General features: G+C 48.7%; 1 protein-coding gene across 3 annotated transcripts; it reads right to left on the bottom strand.

The window, feature by feature from the left end:
- Positions 1 to 434: 434 nt before the first annotated feature.
- Positions 435 to 12,731, bottom strand: LOC121317944 (O-sialoglycoprotein endopeptidase). 3 transcript variants are annotated; one of them, XM_041254031.1, is made up of 12 exons: positions 12,417 to 12,730; positions 11,704 to 11,826; positions 11,298 to 11,417; positions 9,144 to 9,319; positions 8,593 to 8,688; positions 8,361 to 8,410; positions 6,316 to 6,394; positions 5,626 to 5,691; positions 5,390 to 5,480; positions 1,850 to 1,925; positions 1,012 to 1,110; positions 435 to 520 (listed from the first exon to the last, which is right to left on the bottom strand). In XM_041254031.1, exons 1-12 carry the CDS (start codon positions 12,418 to 12,420, stop codon positions 481 to 483), a joined length of 1,020 nt encoding a protein of 339 aa, XP_041109965.1. In that variant the 5' UTR covers positions 12,421 to 12,730; the 3' UTR covers positions 435 to 480. The 3 variants fall into 3 exon arrangements, with proteins under 3 accessions (XP_041109965.1, XP_041109966.1, XP_041109967.1); XM_041254032.1 differs by having other exon boundaries at positions 12,372 to 12,729; XM_041254033.1 differs by lacking the exon at positions 5,626 to 5,691 and having other exon boundaries at positions 12,417 to 12,731.
- Positions 12,732 to 13,623: the final 892 nt, after the last annotated feature.

Below are 13,623 nucleotides of genomic sequence, written 5' to 3'. Positions count from 1 at the left end.
CAGGATGTGCAGAGGGATAGAGCGTCACTGCAGGGTGTGCAGAGGGATAGAGGATCACTGCAGGGTGTGCAGAGGGATAGAGCGTCACTGCAGGGTGTGCAGAGGGATAGAGCGTCACTGCAGGGTGTGCAGAGGGATAGAGGATCAATGCAGGGTGTGCAGAGGGATAGAGGATCACTGCAGGGTGTGCAGAGGGGATCACTGCAGGGTGTGCAGAGGAATAGAGCGTCACTGCAGGGTGTGCAGAGGGATAGAGGATCAATGCAGGGTGTGCAGAGGGATACAGCATCACTGCAGGGTGTGCAGAGGGATAGAGGATCACTGCAGGGTGTGCAGAGGGATAGAGCGTCACTGCAGGGTGTGCAGAGGGATAGAGGATCACTGCATACAGCTGACCCCGGGCCCCAGTTTTAATGTAGTCATCAGAAACAACATTTGGGATATTATGATTTATTAAAGTTATAAAAATACATCTCCTTTCTAATCTCTCCAGGTAACTTCCACTTCATCTGTTCTGAATCTACAAATAAAATACAACACAAACAAGATGGGTGTCAATTTCATTGTTACAAATGATAACATAACTGATTTCATAACTCTAACAATATGAAACATTCTCCCCCTGAACTGTGTGACCTGCAATCATCCTTTCTGTCTTCTTGCAGAGTGTGCAGAAGGTGATGAAAAAGGGGGCAGCTGAGATATTCACTGAGGCTGTACATTGGGGAGGTCTCGGTGACATGGGCTACAATGGAAATGCTGCTGATATCTGTTTACATTTTCATTTAGTACCAAGACTAGTCTCTAATTACATGAAGATTAAAGGATGCATGTGCTCAACAATTAAAAACATGTTTGCTTTCATTTGCCCTAAATTGAATTGCTGCATCACATTTGTATTATTATTATAGCAAAATAATCTATCAAATCTGAATATACAAGCCTTCCGTTCCATGCTGGGGTTGATGCTGGAGACAAAGTTCTTATTATTATCACCACCACTTCTCTTACCTTTGTGTGACCCAGGAATCCTCTAGTGAAGTCACATGACCTGATCTAAACATCTCCCATCCAGCTTGAGCAATCATGGCTCCGTTATCGATACAAAACCTAACAAAGCAAGCAATTACAACAGAAGGGATGAAAGAGTGGAGTTCAGTACTGAGTGAATAAACTGCAAGCTGTGTACACATCCGCTCTACTGCCCCCTGCCCACGTCCTGCATCATTACAACACAGTCCTCTGATATCTAATTCAGCACACATCCGCTCTACTGCCCCCTGCCCATGTCCTGCATCATTACAACACAGTCCTCTGATATCTAATTCAGCACACATCCGCTCTACTGCCCCCTGCCCACGTCCTGCATCATTACAACACAGTCCTCTGATATCTAATTCAGCACACATCCGCTCTACTGCCCCCTGCCCACGTCCTGCATCATTACAACACAGTCCTCTGATATCTAATTCAGCACACATCTGCTCTACTGCCCCCTGCCAACGTCCTGCATCATTACAACACAGTCCTCTGGTATCTAATTCAGCACACATCCGCACTACTGCCCCCTGCCCACGTCCTGCAACATTACAACACAGTCCTCTGGTATCTAATTCAGCACACATCTGCACTACTGCCCTCTGCCCATGTCCTGCATCATTACAACACAGTCCTCTGCTCAGCACTCAGTGTTATGGTGTTAGCTTCCTCTCAGTTTCAATTCATCCATGTGCTGTCTACAGATGTGAAGGGTTAATGGTTCTTTTGGTAGGTTGGATAATCCTGGTAACTGAATGAAAGTGCTGGGCTCCTGACCCTACTGAAACAGCATCACTGTAGAACGTCTCACCTCTCGTCTGTAGCAAAGAGCTTGGCTCCTCTCTCCTGACACATGACCTCCATCATCTCCTGTAGTCGTAGGTTGCCTGCAGAGAAACATGCCAGCACTCAGACAGCTGCTTTACTCCTGAGAATCACTGGTACAACCAGGCTTTACTCCTGAGAATCGCTGGTACAACCAGGCAGCTGTGCAGCAACGAACACCCAGCCTGCACCAGGGAGCCATTTTAAATACTCCTGCCACTGTGTACACCTGAGCACATGTTACCAGTGCCAAAGGAATACCATTTTTAATAACATTAATTTATAATAAGATTAATTTATAACGTAATTATTTTATAAGTGTATCTGTTTGGGGGAAGAAATCAACAGAAAAACAGAAGGGAGACCGCATCAAAACAACAACTCAGGTAAGACAACCATTAAATGTATTTATCTAAATGCTAGAAGTATCAGAAACAAAATTGCACTAACATGTAACTATGATGTGATAGGTGTTACAGAAACTTGGTTGTCTGAGAGTGATGGGGACGAATATAATATTTGTTGGTATACACTGTACAGGAAAGACAGGCAGGACAGAAGTGGAGGAGGGGTAGAGCTATACATAAGAAACAGTCTTGAAGCCCAGGTGTTAAACCTGGACAAAGAAAATAAAGCCGAATCAATATGGGTCAGAATAACGGACAAAAATTTAAAGGGCATAATAATAGCAGCATGCTATAGACCGCCAGATTCAGACGGTGAGCAAAATAATCTGTTATACAATGACATTAGAAATGTGTGTAGCAAAGGAGAAGCCATACTAATGGGGGATTTCAACTTCCCCCATATAAAATGGGAAAACCCGGTGGGGAGCATGACAGACGAAATTGAAATGGTGGAAATGACAAATGACTGCTTCCTAATACAATCTGTCAAGGCACCGACTAGAGGGGAGGCTTGCCTTGATTTAGTCTTTTCAAATAACAAAGACAGAATAACTAAAACAGAGGTCAGAGAACCACTAGCAAACTCAGACCACAACATGGTCTCATTTGAAGTGTTTTTTAAAACCCCAAAAGTAATGACTAAAGCTAAGGTTTACAATTTTAGAAAAGCAAACTATGAAGGTATGAAACAGAGACTAACAGAAGTAGATTGGAGCAAAATAGAGAAAACATCCACAGAAAAAGGATGACTGTTCTTCAAAAATGTAGAATTAGAGGCGCAAAACAATTACATCCCTGAAGTAGACAAATCTAAATGTAAAACTAAATGGCCAAAATGGTTTAATAGATCAATTAAAAAATATATTCAGCAAAAAAAGGCACTTTACAGACCGTTAAAAAGGGACCAAAAACAAAGTACACAGAAAGAGTACAAGAGAACTGCAAACGCAAGTCAAAAAGGAAGTTAGAAAGGCCAAGAGAGAAATAGAAATGAACATTGCTAAGGGGGCTAAAACCAATTCCAAAATGTTTTTCCAATATTACAACAGCAAGAGAACATTCAAAGAGATTAAATGTTTAAGAGATACAAATGGCAAAATCGCAGATGAAAAAAAAATAGCAAATATATTAAATGATTACTTTTCACAAGTTTTTACAAAGGAAGATACTGACAACATGCCCCACATGTCATCCAGTTCCTATCCAGTTTTAAATAACTTTAGCATAACTGAGGCAGAAGTATTAAATGGACTAGGAGCTCTTAAAATAAACAAATCCCCTGGGCCGGATGAGATCCTCCCAGTAGTACTCAAAGAAATGAAAGAAGTAATTTACAAACCGCTAACCAAGATCATGCAGCAGTCTCTTGACACAGGGGTGGTACCGACAGACTGGAAAATTGCAAACGTAATACCGATCCACAAAAAGGGAAACAAAACTGAACCAGGTAACTACAGACCAATATGCAAACTTATGGAAACTATAATAAGATCGAAAATTGAAAATTACCTACATGGTAACAGTATCCTGGGAGACAGTCAGCATGTTTTTAGGAAAGGGAGATCGTGTCTAACTAACCTGCTTGATTTTTTTGAGGATGCAACATCGATAATGGATAATTGCAAAGCATATGACATGGTTTATTTAGATTTCCAAAAAGCTTTTGACAAAGTCCTGCATAAAAGATTAATTCTCAAACTGAATGCAGTAGGGATTCAAGGAAACACATGTACATGGATTAGGGAGTGGTTAACATGTAGAAAACAGAAAGTACTGATTAGAGGAAAAACCTCAGAATGGAGTGTGGTAACCAGCGGTGTACCACAGGGATCAGTATTAGGTCCTCTGCTATTCCTAATCTACATTAATGATTTAGATTCTGGTATAGTAAGCAAACTTGTTAAATTTGCAGACGACACAAAAATAGGAGGAGTGGCAAACACTGTTGCAGCAGCAAAGGTCATTCAAAATGATCTAGACAAGATTCAGAACTGGGCAGACATTTAATAGAGAAAAGTTTAAGGTACTGCATGCAGGAAATAAAAATGTGCATTATAAATATCATATGGGAGATACTGAAATTGGAGAAGGAATCTATGAAAAAGACCTATACATTGTGAAAAGTGTTGAATTTAAATCAAGGGAAGTAATGTTAAAACTGTACAAAGCATTAGTAAGACCTCATCTTGAATATTGTGTTCAGTTCTGGTCATCTCGCTACAAAAAGGATATTGCTGCTCTAGAAAGAGTGCAAAGAAGAGCGACCAGAATTATTCCGGGCTTAAAAGGCATGTCATATGCAGACAGGCTAAAAGAATTGAATCTATTCAGTCTTGAACAAAGAAGACTACGTGGCGACCTAATTCAAGCATTCAAAATTCTAAAAGGTATTGACAATGTCGACCCAAGGGACTTTTTCAGCCTGAAAAAAGAAACAAGGACCAGGGGTCACAAATGGAGATTAGACAAGAGGGCATTCAGAACAGAAAATAGGAGGCACTTTTCTACACAGAGAATCGTGAGGGTCTGGAATCAATTCCCCAGTAATGTTGTTGAAGCTGACACCCTGGGATCCTTCAAGAAGCTGCTTGATGAGATTCTGGGATCAATAAGCCACTAACAACCAAACGAGCAAGATGGGAAGAATGGCCTCCTCTTGTTTGTAAACTTTCTTATGTTCTTAAATATATTCAGTTATCAAAGAAAATCTGGGTTAACTGCTGGTTCTTGTTTCCAGGACTGTGTTAACTTTGAAGTTTATAACGTCGCTTTGGAAGTAGGGACTGTCCACAATACATATTAACCCCCTGTCCTCCTCCCCGTCTCGGGGGAGGGGGGAGCGTCGAGGGGGAGGGGGGAGGGTCGAAAGGGGAGTGGCGAGCGGGGACGGGTCGAGGAGCGAGGGGTAAGGGTCGAGGGTGGAGGGAGGGGTGAGCGGGGAGGGTCGAGGGGGAGGGACAGGGGTCGAAAGGGGGACGGGCGAGCGGGGAGGGTCGAGAGGGGGGGAGCGTCGAGGGGGAGGGGGAGGGTCGAAAGGGTCGAGGAACGAGCGGGCTCCCAGCTCCCTCCTCCCAGTTCCCCCCTCTCCCCCAGTTATGCACATGAACAGAGATACTTACAGCCGACCCCCCCCACGATGAGCACCTCCCGGGACCCGCAGTGTGCCATCGCCCTCTCGGTGACCTCCACCAGCATGGAGAAGAGTGTTTCCTGGGAAGGACAGGCTGTCACACTTTAAAATGTCACGAATCTGGTTTCTTACTTCTACAGTGTGCCAGTACACTTTGTCACAAGAATGAATGTTCTGATTTCACACTCAACTGTTTTTTGAAAAGTTTGCTGAAATCCTTGTTACCTGGAGTGAGAAGCAGAGGTCTTCAGGAGTGCACTCCCCTGAACCCAACATCTTATCAGCCATTTCCTAAACATACAAAACAAATTGAAATAGCTAACAGCAAACACAAACACATCCTGTCAGAAACCTCTACAGACCAGAGCAGGAGAGGAGCCCCGTGTCTTGGTACAGAGCAGGAGAGGAGCCCCGTGTCTTGGTACAGAGCAGGAGAGGAGCCCCGTGTCTGGGTACAGAGCAGGAGAGGAGCCCCGTGTCTGGGCACAGAGCAGGAGAGGAGCCCCGTGTCTGGGCACAGAGCAGGAGAGGAGCCCCGTGTCTGGGCACAGAGCAGGAGAGGAGCCCCGTGTCTGGGTACAGAGCAGGAGAGGAGCCCCGTGTCTGGGTACAGAGCAGGAGAGGAGCCCCGTGTCTGGGCACAGAGCAGGAGAGGAGCCCCGTGTCTGGGCACAGAGCAGGAGAGGAGCCCCGTGTCTGGGTACAGAGCAGGAGAGGAGCCCCGTGTCTGGGCACAGAGCAGGAGAGGAGCCTCGTGTCTGGGCACAGAGCAGGAGAGGAGCCCCGTGTCTGGGCACAGAGCAGGAGAGGAGCCCCGTGTCTGGGTACAGAGCAGGAGTGGAGTCCCGTGTCTGGGTACAGAGCAGGAGAGGAGCCCAATGTCTGGGTACAGAGCATTCCATGCGTTTGACATACCTCAGTGTATGACAGGATACCGGAGAAGGACACATCCATCCCCTTGACTGTGTAAGGAAGCTCCACAAATTGTGTGCCCCTGCAAACAGACAGAAACAGAAACATCATACGGCTCAGCCCCTCACACTGTGAAACCCCAACACCGACCCATATCATACAGCTCAGCCCCTCACACTGTGAAACCACAGCACTGACCCATATGATACAGCTCAGCCCCTCACACTGTGAAACCCCAACGCTGACCCATATCATACAGCTCAGCCCCTCACACTGTGAAACCCCAACACTGACCCATATCATACAGCTCAGCCCCTCACACTGTGAAACCACAGCACTGACCCATATGATACAGCTCAGCCCCTCACACTGTGAAACCCCAACACTGACCCATATCATACAGCTCAGCCCCTCACACTGTGAAACCCCAACACTGACCCATATCATACAGCTCAGCCCCTCACACTGTGAAACCCCAACACTGACCCATATCATACAGCTCAGCCCCTCACGATGTGAAACCCCAACACTGACCCATATCATACAGCTCAGCCCCTCACGATGTGAAACCCCAACACTGACCCATATCACACAGCTCAGCCCCTCACACTGTGAAACCCAACACTGACCCATATCATACAGCTCAGCCCCTCACACTGTGAAACCCCAACACTGACCCATATCACACAGCTCAGCCCCTCACACTGTGAAACCCCAACACTGACCCATATCACACAGCTCAGCCCCTCACACTGTGAAACCCCAACACTGACCCATATCATACAGCTCAGCCCCTCACACTGTGAAACCCCAACACTGACCCATATCATACAGCTCAGCCCCTCACACTGTGAAACCCCAACACTGACCCATATCATACAGCTCAGCCCCTCACACTGTGAAACCCCAACACTGACCCATATCATACAGCTCAGCCCCTCACACTGTGAAACCCAACACTGACCCATATCACACAGCTCAGCCCCTCACGATGTGAAACCCAACACTGACCCATATCACACAGCTCAGCCCCTCACACTGTGAAACCCCAACACTGACCCATATCACACAGCTCAGCCCCTCACACTGTGAAACCCAACACTGACCCATATCACACAGCTCAGCCCCTCACACTGTGAAACCCAACACTGACCCATATCACACAGCTCAGCCCCTCACACTGTGAAACCCCAACACTGACCCATATCATACAGCTCAGCCCCTCACGATGTGAAACCCCAACACTGACCCATATCACACAGCTCAGCCCCTCACACTGTGAAACCCCAACACTGACCCATATCACACAGCTCAGCCCCTCACACTGTGAAACCCCAACACTGACCCATATCACACAGCTCAGCCCCTCACACTGTGAAACCCAACACTGACCCATATCATACAGCTCAGCCCCTCACACTGTGAAACCACAACACTGACCCATATCATACAGCTCAGCCCCTCACACTGTGAAACCCCAACACTGACCCGTATCACACAGCTCAGCCCCTCACACTGTGAAACCCAACACTGACCCATATCACACAGCTCAGCCCCTCACACTGTGAAACCACAGCACTGACCCATATGATACAGCTCAGCCCCTCACACTGTGAAACCACAGCACTGACCCATATGACACAGCTCAGCCCCTCACACTGTGAAACCTAACACTGACCCATATCATACAGCTCAGCCCCTCACGATGTGAAACCCCAACACTGACCCATATCATACAGCTCAGCCCCTCACACTGTGAAACTCCAACACGTGTTTTACATTGCAGATCCATAACTTTTTGTCCTGCACCAGCTATAGTGTCTGTGTCAGATAACTGCTTTATTATTGGGAATCACTGGTACAACTAGACAACTATGGATTAATGAACTGCCAGCCTTGTACTAGAGATGCAACAGAAATATTCTTCCCAATCTGTAGACCCCAACACATGTTGTTATACTAGTACCAAAGTAATACCACTTACAAAAACATTACATTATCATAAGAAAGAGACAGACAACGGGAGGAACACATAATACACAACTTACTTTTTTGCCATCTGCTCAATGTTATAGCCGGGGCTGGGGTCATTGGATATCTAGAAAACAGGAAAATTAGAGGGTAATGAGAAGGGAGGTGGAGGAGGGGAGGAGGGGCAATGAGAAGGGAGGTGGAGTAGGGGTAATGAGAAGGGGTGGAGGAGGTGGGCAACGAGAAGAGAGGTGGATGACGGGTAATGAGAAGGGAGGTGGAGGAGGGGCAATGAACTTCAATACTTACCTTAATGACTCGTGCAAATCTGTCCAGACAGTTTCCTACAGCAATATCTATCGCCTCTCCAAATATCCGGTATCGCCGCTCAGAATATGAGATCACCTACGGACAGGACAAGACAGGCAAGTTGTAACTGTCACAGTACCCAGAACACTGACAGCATGAGTTCATTCAGATAATACGGCAGTCTATCCTTTCCATGGGACATCAAACTAAATATATGTGTGTTCTGTGAAACTCAATAAAAATGAAGTGAAGTGTTCTAGTAATCCCAATTGAAAACAAACATGCAAAGTTATTTAATATCTACAGCAGAACTGTTTTCATGAGCTCTCTGGTTCATACTGCATACCATGCAGTCTAAAAGCCTGCTCACACTTTGTATTATACTTGCTGTGCGCACTATACTGGGTCAGAAGCACAAGGCTCTTCAGCTCTTCAGTGTCACTCTTCTGATGTTGTGTTTATCACCCACTCAATCCTAAAGGTAGAACTATAGGCTCCCAGTCCAGCACACCGCCCCTGATAGAGGCAGCAGCTGCAGCATGTCTCCTTGCCTGTGTGTTTCCACCGCTCACATAGAGCACAGTGGGGTTGGCAGCCCCAGTGATGAGACGCCCCATTTCAATGTGGCCGATGCAGTGATTCACACCCAGCAGTGGCTTCTTCCATAGCTGGGCCACCGTCCGGGCAACAATCGCCACGGCAACAAGCGGAGCTCCCATTCCAGGACCTAGAGAGAGAGAGAGAAAGAAGTGAGAGAATGAGGAGAGGCAAATGAGGAGGATGAGAAGAAGAGAGGAGAAAGGGGTGGACAAGACATGAATAGAAGCAAAAGAAAACAGAACAGAGAGGCCTTTTACAGACACACAAAAAGACAAATAGTGTCACAGACTTTCTTCTCTAAAAAGCCTACCCAGGACCCGAAGCGAATAAAAAGAGTCCCTGTGATGGGGTACACCCCACCCCTGTGTGTGTCCCTGTGACGGGGTACACCCCACCCCTGTGTGTGTCCCTGTGACGGGGTACACCCCACCCCTGTGTGTGTCCCTGTGACGGGGTACACCCCGCCCCTGTGTGTGTCCCTGTGACGGGTTACACCACGCCCCTGTGTGTGTCCCTGTGACGGGTTACACCCCGCCCCTGTGTGTGTCCCTGTGACGGGTTACACCACGCCCCTGTGTGTGTCCCTGTGACGGGTTACACCCCGCCCCTGTGTGTGTCCCTGTGACGGGTTACACCACGCCCCTGTGTGTGTCCCTGTGACGGGTTACACCACGCCCCTGTGTGTGTCCCTGTGACGGGTTACACCACGCCCCTGTGTGTGTCGCTGTGACGGGTTACACCACGCCCCTGTGTGTGTCCCTGTGACGGGTTACACCACGCCCCTGTGTGTGTCCCTGTGACGGGTTACACCACGCCCCTGTCTGTGTCACTGTGACGGGTTACACCCCGCCCCTGTGTGTGTCCCTGTGACGGGTTACACCCCACCCGTGTGTGTCCCTGTGACGGGTTACACCACGCCCCTGTGTGTGTCCCTGTGACGGGTTACACCACGCCCCTGTGTGTGTCACTGTGACGGGTTACACCACGCCCCTGTGTGTGTCACTGTGACGGGTTACACCACGCCCCTGTCTGTGTCACTGTGACGGGTTACACCACGCCCCTGTGTGTGTCCCTGTGACGGGTTACACCACGCCCCTGTGTGTGTCCCTGTGACGGGTTACACCACGCCCCTGTCTGTGTCCCTGTGACGGGTTACACCACGCCCCTGTGTGTGTCCCTGTGACGGGTTACACCACGCCCCTGTGTGTGTCCCTGTGACGGGTTACACCACGCCCCTGTGTGTGTCACTGTGACGGGTTACACCACGCCCCTGTGTGTGTCACTGTGACGGGTTACACCACGCCCCTGTGTGTGTCCCTGTGACGGGTTACACCACGCCCCTGTGTGTGTCACTGTGACGGGTTACACCACGCCCCTGTCTGTGTCACTGTGACGGGTTACACCACGCCCCTGTCTGTGTCACTGTGACGGGTTACACCACGCCCCTGTTTGTGTCCCTGTGACGGGTTACACCACGCCCCTGTCTGTGTCACTGTGACGGGTTACACCACGCCCCTGTGTGTGTCCCTGTGACGGGTTACACCACGCCCCTGTGTGTGTCCCTGTGACGGGTTACACCCCGCCCCTGTGTGTGTCCCTGTGACGGGTTACACCACGCCCCTGTGTGTGTCACTGTGACGGGTTACACCACGCCCCTGTGTGTGTCACTGTGACGGGTTACACCACGCCCCTGTGTGTGTCCCTGTGACGGGTTACACCACGCCCCTGTGTGTGTCCCTGTGACGGGTTACACCACGCCCCTGTCTGTCCCTGTGACGGGTTACACCCCGCCCCTGTGTGTGTCACTGTGACGGGTTACACCACGCCCCTGTGTGTGTCCCTGTGACGGGTTACACCACGCCCCTGTGTGTGTTGTATGAACTGGTCCCTCCAGTCAGGTCAATGCCATGCCGCAGCTCCCCTTGGTGTACTGTACTCAGTCCAGCACTGACCATCCCCTTGGTGTACTGCACTCAGTCCAGCACTGACCCTCCCCTTGGTGTACTGCACTCAGTACAGCACTGACCCTCCCCCTGGTGTACTGCACTCAGTCCAGCACTGACCATCCCCTTGGTATACTGCACCCAGTCCAGCACTGACCCTACCCTTGGTGAACGCCACGCAGTCGATGTCGGCGGGCTGGATCCCAGCTTGCAGCAGCGCCTCCTTCAGGACGGAGAGGACACAGGCACGGTGGTGCTTTGCAGTCTCACTGGGCAGGAACCCTGGGGAGGAGGGAGACAGTCAGAAGCCTGATCCAGGGGAAGATCTGAGGTTTATAAACCCTTTAAATCTGGCAGACTGCTTTAGCATTGCGGGCACCTGCACACAGTGAGGCAGCACTTTGTACATTTGAATCTACAGTCCTACTCTCCCTAGAGGGCCCTCCTTCGCCGCGCTGCTCGAGGCTGTGAAAGCACACTGGAATCACACCCCGGGGATGCTCACTTGGAATCCAGATTGTGCCTCTATAACATTGCACTATCAGAGGCCAGTAGACTGAGAACCTGCCTTGCCCAGGTGGGGTGATGTATGTGTGCCTGGGATTGGACAGCACCACTCCATCTCGCACGATCCCCACACCAATCTTGTTTGCACTGCCTTCGAAGCCGATCACTATCGTCATGGCTGCAACTGCAAGAGCAAAAAAAAAAACAGCTGAAAGGCAAAACATAACACATTTTACATTCACTTTCCCTTCACACCTAGACAGGAATACCCACTCCATTAAGAAAGCAGGATTAGAATGGATTCTACTAAAGGACTTTCTCCCTATGGAACTGGCAAAATAATCCTTAGCAAACGACTTGTAAATTTAGGAAGAGCTCCTAATCCCCCATTCCCTCCAGTGGGCATTCTGTATGAGCAGTGCCCTCCTATAAAGAATATGTGTTACTGCAAGTCATGTTACATTGTTATTATTGCTGTTTGCATGATACAGTGAAATGCACTTTAACACTTGTGGGCAGGGCCAAAACACACGTCATACTCCCAGGATAAACTTGATTTCTATCTCTTAAAGATAGTTTTCAGTTTGATTTTCCAATGTCAGAAGCGACTGGTATAAACATGTTGATTCTCGTAGCGAGACTGCACATTGACTGACATTATATATACTCAACAGTGCGCTGGGTTGGTTCATCCTAGCGAGAAACTGAGAACATTTCACATTTTTTTACCTGAAGATTAATATTTGGCTCTACCCAGACTAAACAAACACTCACACATCCACACTGTACTCCCGTATTACAGCGCAGGACCAGGTGTGACGAGAGCAGCTGTCCAGATTAATGCCTTACTCGAAAGTTTACAATCAACTTGCCCGACAGGTCCGGTGAAACACTGTGTTTTTTATGTGAGTATGAAGATGATTTTTCGTGTTAAGCTGGCTGATTTAAGCGTTGGTGTGTTTATGATTGTTACTAATCATGTTGTAGTTGTTTCAGGCTGGTTTTCGGGCAGCCTATAGGCGCTCTCTCATGGTCTCCTCGCATTGCTTTGTTGTGTGGATTTCGGGATTGTGTGTGTGTGTGTGTGAGAGAGAGAGAGAGAGAGAGAGAGAGAGAGAGAGAGAGGAGCGGAGAGAGATACACAGCAGAGGAGGAGAGTGAGAGGGAGGAGCCACGGAGCCAGCCAGAAGGACTCTAGAGCAAGTTGAGAACCAGAGAGAGTCTAGGCCCTCCTCTGGGAGAAGTTCTATCTCTCATGTGATACGAGGGCCGAGAGAGGAGATTCTGGAGCTCTAGGAGCGAAGAGAGCTATGAGAGGAATGGACGAGGACAGTCTATGTGATCTCTCTATCATACTGAGCAGACTCCCTCCAGACGTGACTCTATGTGCAGGTGTCTCAGGCTCTCTCTAGCCTCATACTCCCGAGGTCCTCGCGAACTGTCAGGAGGAGAGAGAGTGAATGACTCTCTAGAAATGAGAGGATGTAGCCTGTGAGCTCTCTCTCCTCCCTGAGAGATGGACCTGAAGGGAGCAGTCGTCTGTTTCTTTTGGAGGGAGTGTGTAGGACTCCCTTGAGAGTCTTTTAGCAGAGCGAGACTAGAGAGTGACTCTATGTGGACTGTTACTCTCTGCGGAGCGTGATCTCTAGAACAGTCTACCAGAGAGAGAGAGAGAGAGAGAGAGAGAGCTGCACTGAGATACAGACCGAAGAGAGAGAGAGAGAGAGAGGAGAGAGAAGGGAGCTGCACTGAGAGACAGAGGAGAGAGAGACACTGAGATACACAGAGAGAGGAGGGAGCTGCACTGAGATACACAGACAGAGAGAGAGAGAGAGGCCAAACATCTTTTCTTCTTTTTTTCAACCAGAGAAAACCTGCCTCATCTGGAGATAGAGAGAGACCGACACAGAGAGAGAGAGAGACTGCGAGCGAGAGGGAAGGGAGTGATGTGGCTGAGATCAGAGAGGAGAGGAGGAGAGAC

This window comes from Polyodon spathula, chromosome 7 (assembly GCF_017654505.1).
Source record: "Polyodon spathula isolate WHYD16114869_AA chromosome 7, ASM1765450v1, whole genome shotgun sequence".
NCBI classification, from domain to species: Eukaryota; Metazoa; Chordata; class Actinopteri; order Acipenseriformes; family Polyodontidae; genus Polyodon; species Polyodon spathula.
The sequence above is the reverse complement of the archived record's forward strand: the minus strand, read 5'-3'. Positions and strand labels throughout refer to the sequence as shown.

Excerpts from the sequence above, each read along its gene's own strand:
- LOC121317944 (XM_041254031.1), bottom strand. Across the intron at positions 8,411-8,592 it reads GATTTGCACGAGTCATTAAG|ATATCCAATGACCCCAGCCC; the intron begins GTAAGTATTGAA and ends CCTGTTTTCTAG. Across the intron at positions 6,395-8,360 it reads ATTGAGCAGATGGCAAAAAA|GGGCACACAATTTGTGGAGC; the intron begins GTAAGTTGTGTA and ends GTCTGTTTGCAG.